This window comes from Cololabis saira, chromosome 19, assembly GCF_033807715.1.
Source record: "Cololabis saira isolate AMF1-May2022 chromosome 19, fColSai1.1, whole genome shotgun sequence".
NCBI lineage: Eukaryota > Metazoa > Chordata > Actinopteri > Beloniformes > Belonidae > Cololabis > Cololabis saira.
The window spans coordinates 25,218,910-25,237,332 of NC_084605.1; the positions used below are offsets into that span (position 1 = coordinate 25,218,910).

General features: G+C 41.5%; 2 protein-coding genes and 1 non-coding gene across 3 annotated transcripts; all 3 read left to right on the top strand.

Annotated features, from left to right (window-relative positions):
- Nucleotides 1–957: 957 nt before the first annotated feature.
- gspt1 (G1 to S phase transition 1) lies at nucleotides 958–11,592 on the top strand. Its single transcript, XM_061709045.1, has 14 exons — nucleotides 958–1,360; nucleotides 2,036–2,080; nucleotides 3,261–3,530; nucleotides 3,625–3,658; nucleotides 3,872–3,949; nucleotides 4,087–4,267; nucleotides 4,435–4,589; nucleotides 5,265–5,405; nucleotides 6,606–6,699; nucleotides 8,566–8,646; nucleotides 8,857–9,030; nucleotides 9,712–9,801; nucleotides 10,514–10,682; nucleotides 10,861–11,592. Exons 1-14 carry the CDS (start codon nucleotides 1,186–1,188, stop codon nucleotides 10,911–10,913), a joined length of 1,740 nt encoding a protein of 579 aa, XP_061565029.1. The 5' UTR covers nucleotides 958–1,185; the 3' UTR covers nucleotides 10,914–11,592.
- Nucleotides 11,593–12,186: 594 nt separating this feature from the next.
- Nucleotides 12,187–15,533, top strand: rsl1d1 (ribosomal L1 domain containing 1). The gene is made up of 9 exons (XM_061709046.1): nucleotides 12,187–12,253; nucleotides 12,501–12,640; nucleotides 12,761–12,899; nucleotides 13,138–13,286; nucleotides 13,483–13,584; nucleotides 13,884–13,977; nucleotides 14,695–14,805; nucleotides 15,000–15,152; nucleotides 15,278–15,533. The coding sequence occupies exons 1-9, from the start codon at nucleotides 12,215–12,217 to the stop codon at nucleotides 15,416–15,418; spliced, it is 1,068 nt and encodes a 355-aa protein (XP_061565030.1). The 5' UTR covers nucleotides 12,187–12,214; the 3' UTR covers nucleotides 15,419–15,533.
- On the top strand, nucleotides 13,667–13,795 carry LOC133419901 (small nucleolar RNA SNORA55). The gene has a single exon (XR_009770566.1). It is a non-coding gene; the product is annotated as a small nucleolar RNA SNORA55 (small nucleolar RNA).
- Nucleotides 15,534–18,423: the final 2,890 nt, after the last annotated feature.

An 18,423-nucleotide genomic window follows, 5' to 3' on the forward strand; every position in this document is an offset into this window, starting at 1 on the left:
TAATAAGAAAAATAAATAATAAGAAATACTGGTATATAAAAAACAACAGACGGATATTTACATAATTGCACGTTGCAGTGAATGATATTGCACATTATTTTCCAGTATGTACATTTATTGTCGGGTTGTCATGTATGTGGTCTACTGTGAGCAGTGCTGGTTGTTTAGTCTCACAGCTGCAGGGAGGAAGGACCTTCTGTATGTATATATATATATATTGTTATTGTTATTGTTATGAATCTTTATTTTGGCTTGTACAGAACAAGATGAAAAGGAAGAAAAAAAAACCAACATTTCTTTTGCCGAAAAGGTGTAGGCTTCTTATGATCAGCAAAAATATGAGACATTAGCTTTAACTCAGTGGAAACAAACAATACATAAAGAAGAAAAAAATAAGTAAGACAAAATATAAAATTGACGTTTCACATCCTAGAATGTTTTTGATAGTATACTTTATCATTATAGTGTTTAATATTTATTTACAGTATTTTCTTTAAACAATTTCTTAAACTTGACGATAGAGCGACACATTTTTAGGTTGTTATTACAACTATTCCAAATTTCTCTAGCCTTAACTGATGTACATCTCTTTTTAATATTAGTTCTTGCTGTCGTCATCTCAAACATGAGTTTCCCCCTCAGGTCATATATATATATATATATATAGTATCTTGCTAAATGTATGTGTATTATATAATATAATACACACAACTATTTTAATAATATGAAGAAACAATAATAAACATATCCATATATATCTATGTATATCCATAAACATCTCTCTCTCTATATATATATATATATACACACACACTATGGCATGCCATTCAGGAAATTAATCTTTGAATATATGGAATCTATGTAGTACATGAGTACACGTCACATATGTGTCTATGGTTTATTCGGTGGACGGAAGTTCCCCTCTGTCCGCCCCAGTGAGCCCCGGCTCGATGCCGCCCCCTAGCGGCGGCCGCAGGACGTGCAGCGGCACCACCTCGCGTCAGCTACGGGCTCCATATGCTTCCCGAGCACCAGGCGTAGAAAGATATGGGAACTTCCCCAAACCTGCTGCTAAGAGTCTGAAACACACCAGCAACTAACCGCGTCTTAACGGAACTACCCCAGCACCGCCACCCCCCCCTCGGCGCGGCGGCGCAGCGCGGTTCAGCCCCGGGAGAAGCGGCCATGGACCCGAGAGACACAGCCCCGGATTCATGGGAGCTGGAGGAGGACAGCGAGGCCCCGGCTCCCGCGGCGGGGCTCCCCTCCGCCTTCGCCGCACTCAACGTGAACGCCAAGCCGTTTGTCCCCAACATCAACGCCCCGGTTTTCGTGCCCAGCTTCCTGCAGGCTTCGGGCGGTGAGTTACCGCCACAGAGCCGGGTGCGAGTTAGCTCCCCCCGCTAACAGTGAAGCCTGATTCATGTGCCGCGTTCCATTTGTCCTCGGAAGTGGGGATTTCCCAGTTCCCAGTTGGATTTTTCAACTGGAATGCCCCTCGAAGTGGGATTTCCCACTGGGAAAGTGAGAGAGTCTTCACCACCCCCGAGTTCACATTCCAAGATGGCTGCCCCGGTTGTAAACAGTAGAAGAGAGCTCTGTAAAAATTCGTAGCACTTCATTCTAGTTTTGGTCACACTAAATCAGTCGTATACAAGTATTGTTCGGCATATATATGCTGCTATAGTGTAATTTACATTTTTCATGTGGTATATGCGAACTACAAACGTGTTTACCTACTTTGTAAGTGGAACGCTGATAACTCGGCTGTGACGTCACTCCCAGTTCCTAGTTCCGACTTCCGAGGTAAATGGAACGCAGCATTAGCCTCGCTGCGTTCACTTCCCGCTGCGACCTCAGTGCTCACGTTTCTACCAACCGATCAACAAGTCGCTCCCAGCCCTAGTCATTGCTTATACTCGCGTGATAGCCTACTTAAACCACGAATATACTTATAATATCACGTAAAACGTGGCCGCGTTTTAATGGTGAATTGTGCTGAAAGTTTGACGTGCTTTGTTTCTTGTCCCTGAAGGCACCCCTGACCCAGCTGCTAACATGGAGGTGGCGGACACCAGCGGTATGTCCACGCTGCACACACACTCTTGCTTTGCTCGGGGTTTAGTTTAAATCCTGGCTCCCACGGGGCAGGCCAGGTGTAGACAGAGCCTCTAATGTGAGCTTCCGCCATTCCTGAGACCCCATGTGGTCTGGACGAGCTGGCGAAGCCCCTGCTTGTAGTATCACTTAACTAACTGCACCTTTTTAAGGGTGCGGGCACTGGCCAAGCCATGTGCGTGGGCCTGCGTAGAAAAAATGATGCAACCTCATTTGTCCCTAACCCCGAAATAGATGAGACACACGCTATAATATGAGACATGTGATTCACGTCCATGGCCCAGGCCTGTGGAGGAATGTAAAAGTATTCAGTTGCTCCCTTAAGAAAAGTTCCCACTTTCAGCCAGTCTGTTTTAATTTGCCCGAGTAAGGTCCATTCAGAGTTTATGACCACATTTTTTCCCTCTTGTTAAAGTAACAAAACTAATTATGTTTGTTAGAGAAGGGCTGCATGGACAGGGTGAGATTTGGACTATATAATAGAAAGAAGAGCAAGAATGAGTTGGATTAACCTTTGCATTTTCAAGCACAAGTGTGAGCTAATATTTACATTTTTAGATTACTCTGAGTTTGCTGAAAGAAGTAAAACAATAATACAGCTTGATGACTGTCGACAAAGTCATGGCATAGATGTGATTATGAGTTGCCAGTAGCAGTTTCTCACAGGCTGAATTATAAACGAACGTTGGTTCAGAGGAAAATAGGGCATTGTACATGACTGCTGGACTGCATAATTTCATAGTTACTGAAATGGGGATGCTTATTTGTGTGTTGCCATGGAAAGATGCTTTTTCTGCAAGGCTTAGCAGCTTTTAACTGCAAAGATTTCCCTCTCCCTAGTCTTATTTATTCACAGAACATTGCTTTGGTGGCATTTGTAACAAGCGGACAGGAATCAATGATGTAGTGGTGTCTATATTAGGTCCTGCCATACAAATTATCATTATCAGGATACTAAATGAACAGGCACAACAGACGTTAGTGGACCCAGATATACATGTTCATTTTGAAGCTGCAAAAGTGAAGATCTGCTACCGTAACGTTTCCTCTTATGTACATAAAACCGCTAAGTTGTTATTGCACGCCAGGGTTGTACAGAGCTACAACAGCATGTGAAACGTACCAAATATTCATGTTTCCAGCTCCTGTCGAGAATGGAAACACAGAGGCAGACATGAGCACAGAGGAGGAGACGTGGGAGCAGAAGGAGGAGCCTGGGGGAGGCGAAGGAGGTGGAACACAGGAAGAGCTGGAGATGGGAGGGACCTGTGAGGAGGGGAAGGCCATAGGAAAGGAGGAAGAGGAGATGATGGAGGAGGAAGAGGAGGAGATGCCCATACCTAAAGTGGCTCCTCCGCCACCTGATGCCCCCAAGAAAGAGCATGTGAACGTGGTTTTCATCGGTCACGTAGGTGTGTAGTATTTATTCGTCTTCACCGATATGTTTAAGGGACGTTGTAGAAATTTGTGTTTATTTTAATATATTTGGATGTGATTTATTAACAGATGCTGGCAAATCCACCATTGGAGGACAAATCATGTGAGTTATTCGTTTTTTTTATATTCGTTGGCTGGAGGATTGTATTTCTGTACGGCTGCACAGATTATAAATAAAACTGGTGAACTGAGTAAATGTGTTTTCAGTGTGGTGTTGTTCTCCACAGCTGCAGTAAAAACACTGCGGCCGTCAAGGCCACAAGTCGTCTCTGAATTTCACAATCTTTTCATTATTGTGAACTTTTCCTCTCCTTAGGTACCTAACTGGAATGGTGGACAAACGCACCCTGGAAAAATATGAAAGAGAAGCGAAAGAGAAGAACAGGGAGACTTGGTGAGGCACTCGCTCAGCACTTAATCACCATATCATCAAATGTGGAAAATGTTGGGATAACATGTGGCTTGTTTGCCACATGTGCACTTGTTTTGTTGTAAAGTATAGTTGTAATTGGATGAATACGATGGTTGCAGGTACCTATCGTGGGCTCTGGACACAAATCAGGAGGAGAGAGACAAGGGGAAGACGGTCGAGGTTGGGAGAGCTTACTTTGAGACAGAGAAGAAACATTTCACCATCCTGGACGCTCCCGGACACAAGAGCTTTGTCCCCAACATGATCGGCGGGGCGTCACAAGCTGACTTGGCAGTTCTGGTGAGGCACACAAGCATTCACATGGAAACACTGAACAACAAACCCAAACTGTACCTAACCCTAAAGTGCAAGAAAAATGTCCCTAAAAATAGCAAAATTGTCTTTAATTAGGACCATTTACATTAAATGTGAATACAACTACTTACCTTTTTTTGGTGTCTTCTCAGGTGATTTCAGCAAGGAAGGGGGAGTTTGAGACTGGATTTGAAAAGGGTGGACAGACGCGAGAGCATGCCATGCTGGCTAAAACAGCGGGTGTCAAGCATCTCATTGTTCTGATCAACAAAATGGATGATCCCACTGTCAACTGGAGCTTAGAAAGGTGAGCGGCGCGGGATTGAAATGGATCTAAAGCAACATTCTGGAGTTAAAACAAAACTCTGTCTATAATTAGATGGTAAGAAGCCAAAATGTTTCAGCAGAGAGCATGAACTCCTCCTCCTGCCTCTGTTAGCAGTAGTTTGAGCATCATTTGGTCGTCTCATAAGAACGTGGTGAACAGCAGGAGATGTCTGTACAAACGGTTCTTTTTATTTACTTTCGGTACGTTTATAAAGTTAAAACAACTTTGGTTTGTCTTTCCACACTTTCACCGAAGTGAATGACAGTTTTGATTGTTTTTATATGCTTAATATAACTTAATTTCTACGTAGATCCATTCCCCAAAGTGCTCACATTAATTTCCATTTTACTGCAAACATTTAACAATTTAAACCTCTTTATCATGTACTATAGACTTATGGTTGTTTTAGCTGTTTATTTTTTTACACAAATAAAAAGATTATTGGTACAGTTTATCACTCGCTGTTTGTTAAAACGTTACCTACAAGTGTAATTAATTTTATGTTTCCTGTGAGACGTTATTCATGTTGAAAGAGATAAAAAACACTGTTTGATTGTTTAGCATTTGAAATGTAAAGAGTCTCAAAGCCACACCCGAATCTTTATTTTTATTCAAATCTTCTTTTCTTTTTAAACCTTTTCCTCCATCTGTCAGGTATGAGGAATGTAAAGAGAAGCTGGTGCCATTTCTGAAGAAGGTGGGCTTCAACCCGAAGAAGGACATCCACTTCATGCCTTGCTCTGGACTCACCGGTGCCAACCTCAAAGACCCCGTACCCGAATGCACCTGGTACACGTAAGTCAGCTCCACGCGCGGCATCATGAAGTGTTGCAATGATTGCTCTTAACCAAAGAAAAATATACTTTTGTGACTTTTTTAAGTGTATGGAGTAATGATCCTTGAAGCAATATAGTTTGCGTTTGAAATAGTTGAATAATTTGCGAGTTAGTAGCCTGAAAATGGAGGACAACAGCTGGGGGTTCAGATAGGAGTAGAGTCATAAGAGGTTTAAGTTATGATTATTACATTTTTGTAGTCACTCTCTTTATATCCCAAAGTAAAGAGTGATAATAATGACTGTAATAAAGAACAACAATTATAATAATAGCAGTGAGTAATCCCTTTAATCATCACCGCTTTACTACTAATCACAGTCATCACAGTTGTTGCGTGTGTCACTCTGAAATTGACATCATGGTCTCCTGGAGAATGATCCGTTAAGTCTGTGTAGTTGTATTATTGGAGCTAAACTACACAATGGTTGTGTAAACACTGATAAGGCACCGCTGGAGGAGATAACGGAGGGGACAGTTGGACGTTGGTAACTTAGACGGAGAGCAGCAGCAGATCTTCATCACACTCAGCCTCATCTGCTGGCTTGTCTTTGCTAAATGCTTTTTAATCTATATCTTGTGGTAGTGCAGATGGGGTCCCTACAGGTAGTTTTACCTTTTGTATGTGTATAAAAAGGACTGTACAGGCATCTCTGTCAACTTGATACAAGTCTGTACAAGTTTACCACCGATGTCGCAACAATACTTTAGAATAACTGCCAATAGGTGCAAAAGAGGGAGTGTTTACAGTCTCTGCTTCTGTAGACGTGGATCAGTACTGGGATATTTATGACAAATAAGGAAATTATTAGAAGCAGAGGCGATGACCCTCCTCCTTTTGCTTCTATTGACAGTAGTCTGTATAACATCAGTAGTCTATAAACTTATGACAAGATAACAGCAACTGGACGGAGATTTCTGTACAAACCGTCCTTTGAATTCACTTTTTGTACACGTACAAGGTTGAAATGACCTCGGTTGTCCGTAGGGACCTTGGCCCACGCTGCCATTGGACTGGAAGGATATTTTTTTACCCCACAATCTGCTCTATTTTGCTCTGCTCTAACTTGACTTAAAAAAGAACTAATTTAAACAGAGAAACAAATGTGATGAGTAGAGACGGTCTTACTGGATTTTATTCTTTTTTTTCTCTCTCTCTCAGGGGTTTGCCATTTATCTCCCACCTGGACAGTTTGCCAAACTTCAACAGATCAAGCGACGGGCCGGTCAGACTACCCATCGTTGACAAATACAAGGTGAGCAACATGAAGCCTTTTATTTTCTGCTTTCCAGAGAGAAAACCAGAAATCTGTGTTAGATTGTCTTTTTTCTCTCTCTCACTGCGCCGTCTCGGTGGACAGGCTGGTGTAAAATATCTCCTGGTATTTGCTTTTTTGGCCAAAGTCCTCCTTACTCCCTCTTCAGTTTGTCAGTTTCCTTTCTGCTGAGTGATTTTCCAATGATACAACAAGATACACACACACACACACACACATGCTGCAGGCTTCTGCATGCCGTCGTCGTTCCTTGCTAAGATATTTCAGCTTCTTGGCACTCGTTGATGTTTATATGTTGGAAGCGGTTCAAGCACATAATGTGAGTGTTGTTGAAATCAAGTTATTCTGCAGCTCTCTTAGATGTTCTCACACTAATCTGCAGCCTTTTCATTTCTTCCTGTCATCCTCTCATACTGTCGTCTTTGTGGTGTCTGAATACTCCTCTTTTCCCGTGATTGCGTAAGAGACTTGCGTAGCAGTTATATGACTAAGTAGCTCCGACTGGTGTTCTCCTGAGGTAATGGGATTATGGTTTAGTGGACTAATAGTCATCCAGCCGAGGCTTCGTCACTCAACAGGAACACGGATCTACGGATAAAACAATTACAATTAAACAACACAAAATTAATCAGAGTTAAGTAAATACTTTATAACAAGTTTATTAACAGTACCACAAAGCTAGGGTAATTTAGCACATCAAGAGAGAGTTATTTAATGATAAAGACACATTAATTAGAGTCAAAGTAAGTAAAGTTTGTTATTTTCGGAACTAATTGTTAATTTTTCTGTGTGAAATAAATGAGAAACTCCAGCTGTGATGTCACCATCTGCAGCCTGTTAATCTGGCTTCCAGTAAAGACTCAACATAGTTATGTTTATCTCTTTTAAAGCTTCGTAAAGCAGCAAAGCATGTTTTAGGTTGGACCAAAATCAAAATATCTCCCCTAATAGAAACTGTATCCCACGATGGGCTTTGCTAAGTTTACACAATACGTTCATGCAACAAGTCGCATTGTCAAATTATGAGACAATCTTAGCTAAACATCTGATTGGAAAGTTAACATTCATAACTACTTTCATGTAAATGCAACAGCCCCAGGTATCTGTAAACATGTTGTACTTGCACACACAGCAAAAACAAACACTACTGGACACTGAAACGCCATTGCAGAAATGTTAAAGGCTCATCCAGCTGTCTGAAAAGAATCTACAACATGTATTAATCAAGATCATAGCTGTTGTTGTCATCAAGAGGATGAAAATTACAATTATTGACTTTCAGTCTTTTACAATCATGAGTAAAGTTAAACTTTGAAGAATATCATGCTGTTGAAGTTTAATGTGTGCAGTTGTGCAGGACTGATGGGCACAACACCTGCACAGGTGGATGAACGTTCTCATATGTTGATCTTCACTGGTGCCACGTGTTGGATTCAGATCCGATCGAGGGCCGATCCAGAAGTGACACAATTTTCGATCTGAACATTTGAATTGATGACCAGATTTGTTCGGCACTCACACGGCCCTGAAGTATCAGACACGGGCCACATCAGCAGAAGAAATCGGATGTAGGTCACTTCAGGCAGGCGCTGTGAACTTAGGCAGGACACACAAATATGTGAGGCACAAAAACGACTAAACGACTGAGTTGTTGAGCTCCAGTGTTATGTCATAATTGATAAACACAATGCAAGTATAGTTCATGCTCTATATAGCCCCCCCTCCTCCTCCCAAGGCAAGGATTATTGTCTTTGCTTTAGCTGTAAAGAGCTCTTTTCACGTTGGTATCAGACATTGATTCTGTGTAACGCTGCATTTCTTTGATCTTTTTCTCCATCTTTGCAGGATATGGGCACCGTCATCCTTGGAAAACTGGAGTCTGGATGCATCGGTAAAGCCCTGCAGCTGGTCATGATGCCAAACAGGGTGAGTCCTGCTTTGTAACGGTCCGATCCGTCTCCAATGGGAAGAACCAACTGTCTTAATATAACGTTGAAATCTACATTACTCAACTGCGTTGAATGCTTCCTCCCCACAAATATTGAGTTTCGGTTCCATTGTGAGTCACGTATCCTGTTTCAGTACAATATAATTGTCACCGTAACATTTACATATAGGTGTTGGTGTGTGTTGCAGCATACAGTCGAGGTATTGAGCCTGCTCAGCGACGACGTGGAGACGGATGATGCAGCTCCTGGGGAGAACCTGAAGCTGAGGCTGAAGGGAATAGAGGAGGAAGAGATCCTCCCTGGGTTCATCCTCTGCAGCCCTGACAACCTCTGCCACTCTGGTCGCACCTTTGATGCCCAGGTAGAGACCAGATATTCTTCAGCGTTGCTACATTTTGGTAGACAACCGTCTCCCGTATTTCACCTCATGTCTGGCTGCCGCTTCTTGATAAAACACTAAACTTAATGCATCGTCTTGAATGTGGGCATAGCAACCGCAACAAACGATTAGAGCCAGCGTCTGTCCAAGCAGGGCCGTTTGTGGGCGGGATGGTTCGCCTTCATACCGATTTGATTCCAGGCCAAACATAAATGCAGTGTTTTTATGATAAACCCAACGAGGAACGGTACGGAAAACAGCTCAAATACAGACGAGGGACGGGGAAGAAATACGTTATACTAGAATGCAGAACAGAGTGCAGTGTAGTTAATCTACATTATTAACTATGCTCTCGGAATTAAATATATGTTTTTATGTTATATGTGGGAAATATTTCCCATTTATCTTAAGAAGTGTAGCAGTGTAGTTAATCTACATTATTAACTATGCTCTCGGAATTAAATATATGTTTTTATGTTATATGTGGGAAATGTAATATTTCCCATTTATCTTAAGAAATGCAGTGTTCATGTACTAAAAGACTAGCGTCACCACCGATGACTCAGAATACGAGCGTTTTCCACATCAGCGGTAATCGGAAATTTCTGGGATCAGTTTTTACAAATGAAAATTGACAGCTCTATTTCTCCTTTTTTATTGCAGATTGTCATCATTGAGCACAAATCAATCATTTGTCCTGGATACAATGCTGTCCTTCACATCCACACCTGCATCGAAGAAGTACAAATCTCAGTAAGTCGGGTTGATAAATAACTCTGACAACTCTCTTTTTTTTTAATGCATTGTTTGTTTTTATGGAGTGAAATATATATTTATACTGTGAAAAAGATAAATTAAGTAATTTAGTGTATTTACACCAAAAGGTGAACTTCTGCTTCATCTAATTGGTCAGGGGAGGTTTTTTTGTCTCTGCCTTAGTTCCTTCACTTAGTATTTAAGAATATTAATAATGTTCAATAATATTTGCTTGGGGTCATGCTCTGGGTATCTGAAAAGCGCCTAGAGACAGTTTGGATTGTAATAGACGCTGTATAAATAGAAATGAATGCTTGGATTGACATGGGAGATTTATGGACATGTTTGTCATTTAAACTCTATTACTGTAGGAATGCTCATTTTTTCCACGATGCACAGAAACCACAGTAACGTTGCGACCGATGCCGCGTGCAGGACTGATTTAAACTACATAAATAAGTCATTGTTTTGGCTTTTCTCTGCTCCGTCCTCGTTCAGAAAAGGTTTCTGGTTATGACGATGCAGGCTGTTGCAAAACGCCCAAGTGCAAAACGCTTCACTTCCTGAAGTGATCGTAATCTATTTGCCTTTTTTTTTCCAGGCAAGGCCTTTTTAGACTGTTTAGACTTTTTTTCCCTGCGTTGATTAGCTTTGCGTAACTCCCACCCTGAACAAGTCCTGTCTAAAAAATGTCAAATTCTGACTGCAGGCCTTAATTTGTCTGGTTGACAAGAAGACCGGAGAAAAAAGCAAAACTCGACCTCGCTTCGTGAAGCAGGATCAGGTGTGTATCGCCAGGCTCCGAGCAGCGGGAACCATCTGCTTAGAGACCTTCAAAGACTTCCCTCAGATGGGAAGATTCACCCTGCGAGATGAAGGTGAGGACACTGCAGTTTAAGTGCTGGTTCCTTATCGGGAAAATGTTTTTTTAAGTTTGTCAAATCCAATGAGAAAGTAGAAAAAGATAAAAGCAGGTTCTGCTGGTCTCAGAACAAGGTAGTATAAAAACTAAACCTGAGTCACTCTTTTGTCCCTCACTTGTCTTTGTACCACCAGGCAAAACTATCGCCATCGGCAAGGTGCTGAAGCTGGTACCAGAAAAGGACTAACTGCACCAGAACCAGCACACAGAGTTTTTTTTCCCACTCGTTACCAGAGGACAAAGCGCTGCCAGAGCCGACCCAAACAGCTAACTCTCTCTCTTTACACACAACTTTGCTGAAGAGAAGAACAATGACGACGAGGAAGGAGGACGGAGAATTCAAATCAGCTCAAATGAAGAAAACAAGACTGAATCAGTTTTTATGATGAACATTATAAAATGAGAGACCAAGTCCGGTGTGTCAGCTTTCTCATATTGAGAGCTCAGCTATGCCACTAATGTAGCTACATGTCCCCCATCGTTACTCCCAGGGCCAAGCTCGCTGTTGGCAGCCCACACTCTTTGTTTTTTGTTTTTAGAATGAAGATGGTTGCAGTGCTAATGAGTTTTGGAGAGAGAAAAGAAGATTTCATTATCCTTCAAAACACCAGAGTTAGCTTGTAATTATATTAGTCAGAGTGCACCCCTCCTCCTTTCAACATTGGGGATAGTATTGCACTGGACGTTTAATTTGGCTTTAAAGATTGCTGTACCAAAATGTTACGTTTGGTCTCTCTCTACTGAGATGTTTAATTGAACTGAGCTTACTGGATGATCCAAGGTTAAAGTCGCTCACACAGACACACACAGCTGTTACATAATCGAAACTGAAAATAAATGATCAAGCTGAGAAAATGATGTATTTCCTTTTCATTTCGTGTCTATATTCACTGCAAAACCATTTGTTTGTATGGATATTAGAAAAAACACTCTTTGGAGTGGTATATTGACACAAGCTGTATTTCAAGGACAAAGTACTTCAAAGTTGCAGTCACACCCGTTGGGGATTCTGTTCAGCTTGATTTGACCATCTGGGTCGATGTCAGTTCCAAGATGGTTTGAGTTTTTACATATTGTTGATATTGAGTTAAATCTTAATGAAAGTTATACAACAGCTAAAGAATCATTTACAAATTATATTTCTACCATTTTATATAGAATACATGCTTATAATACATTCTATTAAACTGTATGTGTATTATAAATGTATCAAATCAAAGTTTATTTATATAGCACTTTTCATACAATAGTAATGCAAAGTGCTTGACATAATAAAATACATTTCATTACAACCTTATAATATAGTATCAAATCAGATTAGATTGGGGTGTTCACACAAATTTTATCTTCTATAATTTTTCCCCACTTAAAAATCTGTTTTGTCAAGGCTTCTCGTACACATAAAGTTTAAGACGTTTCATCTCGTGACGTACCACGTGAGATATACCGAATGCGCATGCGCCACTGTTCACACGTGAAGCAGACAGCATGGCCGATCAGACTGAGAGTTTATTAGACCGGGCCCAGGTAAAAGTTTCTCCTTTCGCATTTTTATTGGTTTATACTGTAAACTTTATAGTGCTAATCGAACTAACTAAGGGTACGAGATGTTTTGTTTGAGTATTACACGATTTGAGTCGAGTTTTAAATAAAACTAACCGAGTTTAGCCATAAAGCTAGCAAGTTAGCGGCGCAGCTACAGGAAAAGAAAAAGCTCGTTAAAAACTTGTTCAAAACGTTATTGTTTGTGAATGAAATTCCATATGATTTACAGGTAAAGAAGGCAGTCCAAGCCTTGCAGGCTTTCCTAAAAACCAAGGCTACTGAAGACCTGCTCTCTCTGAACGACACTCAGCAGTTAACCCTGCTCTTCACTCTCTGGAAAATTCCCAAAAAGGCGCAGACCATCCGCATGTGAGTGCTTGAAAAGGAGAGAATCCTTTATTGAACACATGTATCTGACATCTGGATAGCTTTTGTTGTCGTTTTTTTTTTGTAATTTCTCAAGTGTCGATGTTCTTTCCACGTGTTTAGTCCTCTGCCACATGGCCAGCGTGCTGACACGGAGGAGGTTTGCCTCTTCACCAGAGATGAGCCCAACATGACATCAGATCAGACCCAGAGGTTTTATAAGAGGCTGCTGGAGGAAAAGGGTGTCAAAAACATATCAGAGGTATTAAACTTTTTTTTTATATAGGGTGCTACAAGCACCCACTTTGATAAGGAGTGCATAAACAGTGAAGTGAAAGTAATTGCACCCCAGGAGAACATAATGTACAAATGGCTTATGCATTTTTTTAAGTAGTTACATTGATTAAAATATTCTAACTTTATAAAAATCAACATGGTCCAAATTTAGACTTACTGAGCATAATAATGGTGTGTGTGTGTCCCACCCCCTTCTTTTGCAGATTATACCGTATAAAGTACTGAAGACAGAATACAAACCATATGAAGCCAAACGTCGCTTGTTGGGAAACTTTGATATGTTCCTCTCTGATGACCGCGTACGCCGCCTGCTGCCATCCCAACTCGGAAAGCACTTCTACGAGAGAAAAAAGTAACAACTGACCTCATTGTGTAAATGTTATTATAATACTAGATGTTTTTAGAATTATATCATTACTAGTGTTGTAAATAAATGTTGATTCATCTACCTTGATTAGGTTAATGTAAGAAAGCAGAGCAGCAACTTCATACTTTACATCAAACAACTGAAATCAATGGTTTGCTTTCTTTGTTCCCGCCTTTGCCAGAGAGCCTCTGTCTGTGGACCTGCAGAGCAAACACCTGGCCAGAGACCTGCAGAGGGTCATCCAGGGCACCAGCCTGAAGATTAGCAACAAGGGGTGCTGCTGGTGCGTTTTCCCCATTGCCCTTGTATTTTTCTTTCCCCTTTTCAGCTGCAGAAAACCATAATGAGATTTTATTCAGTCAGTTGCACCTCGATACAACCCCCGTTGATTCTGACTGTTTGACGTGGGTTTCTCGGGTGCTACAGAAAGTCACTGTATATCCAGATGGACCTCCTCTTCCCGTGGAGTCTGTCTCTACAACTTTGATACAAAACATGTCAAAATAGGTTTACAGTTGATGCACAACTAACTGAGTAAGTGAAACAGCTTCAACTTATGTTGCATGGTGGCTTGTGTTGCAGTATGGCACGTGTGGCCCTTTCTGGCATGGCTGCGGATGACGTGACGGAAAACATCGAAGCTGCCGTCAAAACAGTGGTCGAAAAAATGCAAATGGTGAGTTACATCCCAGAGAACAAGTATGTTCATTAGAGATCGTTTCAGTATAAACCTGTAAACAGCAAATAACATCTGATCTGTCACATCCACGCGGGGATTGTCTCCACCTCTACTCAAGTTTTAATGAACAGACTATAAATAACTGCAAACATTTTAATGTTTTCATCCATTGCAGAATTTTAAGTTACCTCACTGTGTTACACTTCAGCATTAACTACCATCTTTGCTTTCAGGTATAAAGTCTTTCATTTGTCATGAGCACAAAATGAATAAGAGAAAAAACACCCAATCCCTCTGAGAGAGGAAGTAGCAACAAAAGTAAAGAAATTATGCCATGAAATTGTCTTATCGGGACTACCATAAATATTTAGGAAGCTTATCTGAACTTCTGCAACAGATCTACAGTCATATTTTTTTGGGGATGAGTAGCAAGCTAGATTTCAGGCTCGTGTTGAAAATATTGCAGGTAAATTAAAAGAAAATACGGTGCAGTTGTCTCTTTATTGAGGCGTTCAGCTGTTTGTCTTTATAAATGTCACTGCTGCCTTTGCCTCGTGGGAACTTGAGCAGCAGCAATATTGTGACAACGTAAACTAATAATTCGGCACAATTTGGGTATTACTCTTTTGCTTGAAAGAGATTTTTACTCAAGATATGAGTTATTCATTGATTAAACCCATTGATTACCCGTCTCATTTACTTTACTCTTCACAGAAAGGACCAGTGATTAAGCTGATCCACTTAAAGAGTCAAACGTCGGTGGCCCTGCCCATCTACACCTCAGAGGTGAACAACCTCACTGTGCTGGAGACTCTTAAAAACAAGGTGGGTAATAATAGTTGAAGAAAAAAGTGGTTGTTTCCAGGTCCTCGAGGGCTGCTGCTCTTCGGCTTTACGTGTTTTACTTCTGTAATACACCTGAGCCAAATGAATGTAGAGTAAAGCATACTCAAGGACCGGGGAAGAGTGGCCTTTGTACAATCTTTGAATTAACCAGCCCCTTCATGTCTGAATTTAAGAAACCTGGTGACAAAAAGATGAAAAAGACGAAGAACAAGAAGAAAGTAAATGCTGTCAAGAAGGACAAGGTAGAGTTGAAGATAAAGGATGGAGAGGAAGAAATTCCACAGCTTGTTCCCATAGAAACGCCCAGCAAAAAGCCTAAACTGGAGGTAAGCAATGTTCATCCCTACTATCACAGCTCTGATTACTTAGAAAATGTTTAAACTGACAAGTTGAAACAATTTTGTGTGAATTTAAGGAACTGAAGGCGGCTAATTTCTTGCCTTTCTTGTAGAAGCCATCCAAACAGACGCAGCTGCAGAAAACACCCAAACCTGCCGGAGCCAAGAAAGCGACAAAAGCTCAGAGCAAACTCGCCAAGAAGACTGGCAAGACAGGGGCCAAAGTCAAAAGAAAAGCGCCCAAAGCGAAGTGATCCTCAGTCGGCCGTTTCCTGCCGCAACATGGACGTTTGATACAGATCGCGGGTTGTTCAAGTCGGCTTTTTGTAGTCATGTTTTGCATATGATAAAGTCTGATACGTTAAATCATATTTGGCTATGTTGTATTCTATAAAGGCTTTGCAGACATTTTACTTGTCATCACAGATGTGGAACTAATCAGCGTTTCAGCAAGCCATGACTGCGAGTGTCGACGCAGGGTCGGGGACCGCAGCCAAGGAAGTTATTCTGACTGAAATGTGCGATTCGTGTTAAAATGTTACCTTTGACTTTATGGCCAATGTTTGATATTCAATAGTCCACTACAAACTACTGTTCTGCTGCAAACTTGCACCGTGACATCAGTGTAGACATTGTTTTCATGTGCAGCACCCACCTGAACTGTGTTGCAGAACAACTTTCTTTGAGACGTCAATACCAGACGGCAGTGACCTCCCGTCAGAACGATTCACCCCTACTGACCTCAGAAACTGCTCGGGAACATGAGGGGGCTCAGGTCAATGGCTCAGCCTCCACCCTTGCCATAACCTACAGGACTCCAAGGATCCCAGTGCCAGAACCTAGAGGACACTGCAAGAGCTGTTTCGGTGGAACGACGGGGACCTTAAGTTTGTTTGTTTGGATTTTCCTGGTTGGTTTCTGGTGTTTTTTATCGTCTAGAATTCAATTGAATTTTATGTGAATAGCGTCTATTACAATACGAGTTGCCTAGGGGCTTTCCAGAGACTTCAAATTTCATTTCCATTGCAGCAGACCTGTAAATAAACCAAATTGTTGACAACTCTGGCTCTTGGTTATCCTGTTATATCACAAGGAGAAGACTGTAATCATTTTGATTTCTTTTTTGTTATAATTGGATTGAAAAAATAGACAGTTCATTAAAGCCAGTCCATGTTGGAATATCCCTCACATGGGGGCATGACCTCCAATGACTTGTAGTACCACTTTGTTCCACTATAAGTGCACTTTCTCATGCCTTATCCAACCATCTAATTTCCTGGTTGAGGCGTGTGGAACTAAGATTAAAAACTGCTATAGCGAGTCAATCTCCAACCCCGCTGTTAAAATGTCAAACTTTAGAGCAGAAATAATTATTTAAAGCCTGGCTCATCAAACCGCATTGGTCTCAATTGTTTGATTTCATATCCATTTTGGAGGGGGATTAATTTTTTTCTAGTACCACATCAGGAGCATAAAATGTATTTCTAATATGTATATCTAATAACTAACCATTACCGCTTCCTATCTGTAATTATGCTACTTTGCTTAACATTTGTATTGACCAAGCGTCAGCTAAACAATACATTAATCTTTTTAATCGACATCAAGTTAACATGTTAAACAGTATATTCTGCTGTAAACGTCTGCCGGCAGCTCTGGAGATACTTCGGAGCAGACCTGCTGCAGGAACTGCGAGCCAAAGCTAACTTTGAATGATAATGTGGGCGTGTTTCTGTTGGATTCCCAACCAACATGGCTGCAAGAAGAAAAGGGCTTTAAAAGGAACCCTGGCTATTAAGACATGTAGTCCCTAATTAGCCACAATTGTTCTCTTATACTAAAATATGTTGTTAGAAAAACATAAAATAATCTAATTGCTTTAAAAATCTACAATGTTTATCACATATTTTGACCTGCGGGAGGCGCCATGTTTTACCTGCGCAATGCATTCTGGGGGCGATGACGTAGACCGGTGGCTCTGGGAAGATAAGCCGCGTTAGTTTAACTGGGACAGGTATCTAAAACATAGATGAGCAGCATCTCCCGGCCGTGGAGGCTGACGAGGGAGCCCATAAGACGTCTCGGTTCAGGCAAACTGGATCAAAGTTCTGTGATGCACGATCTGCAAAAATGATCAATGTTGTGCGCATCTTACCAGTGCATTAGGCTCCTGCGTAGACGGCGTAGGCTACGCCGTAGACGGCGTAGCCGGGGCTTTAGAGCCTGCAGCGCACCGCTCTCCGCTCTCGCCGCGGCCGGGATGGAGACGCCGGTGGGCAATATGCACGTTTGAGTGGGCATAGCCCACCCCTGCCACCCCCCTAAAACCGGCTTCGGTGCTGGGTGATGACAGACCAGAGGCTGAGGGGACTGGCCCGGGACTTTGACGAAACGGGAGGCGCAGACTTCGCTTCAAATAGGCAAGAACATCTTTATTTAATTTAATGACACCAGATCTGGCTGGGGTTTTTATTGTAGCATCGGCTATCTGCTAGTTGAAACGTGTGGTCTGTTAGTCTATCTGAGTTTCATGGTGTTTTTGTAGTTCATGCTTTATGGTGCGGCACTTTTTTTTTTTTTTTTTTTTTAACTTTGTTGTAGGTGCGCCGTCACCTTAATGTTTAGCTCTGTTTTGATCTGTGTTTCTGGTGCCCCGTCACCTGTTTAGCTGTGTTTTCATCTGTTTCTGGGTGTCAAAACAGTGGACGGGGGTTAGCAGGAGCCACCGTCTGACGTCACTACCCAGAATGTAAACAATGGCGACCTACATGTTAAATTATATTTTCAAATTTTATAAAAACGAAGACATCAAAAAGGTTTTTTATATCACATTGTTATAATTGATACCAACATTTATCTTTTAAGACCTACATGTCTTAATAGCCAGGGTTCCTTTTAAGACCAGTCTTTGGAAACCATTGGGTCAGCTTGACCTAATGCTTTGTGCACCGTTTTATAAAGTCTACGGTCTTTTGCAAGGAAGGGGTCACGTCCATTTTGCTAGTCTGGCACAATCCAGAAGTTACTTCAAGAAAAACAGTTCAATAAATGACCCTATGAGCCGGTACCAAATTCTCGATTGGCCCACCTTTACAACAGATATAAGCATGTTTACCATCTGGTTTAAAGGTTCTGAGTGCAAGGACAGCATGGTGGCTTAGTGGTTGGACCTGTTACCTCACAAGAAGGTTCTTGTCTCAACTTTTGGGCCCAGCAGGAGTCTGTGTGCTTGTGTGTTACTCTGGCTTCCTCCCACGAC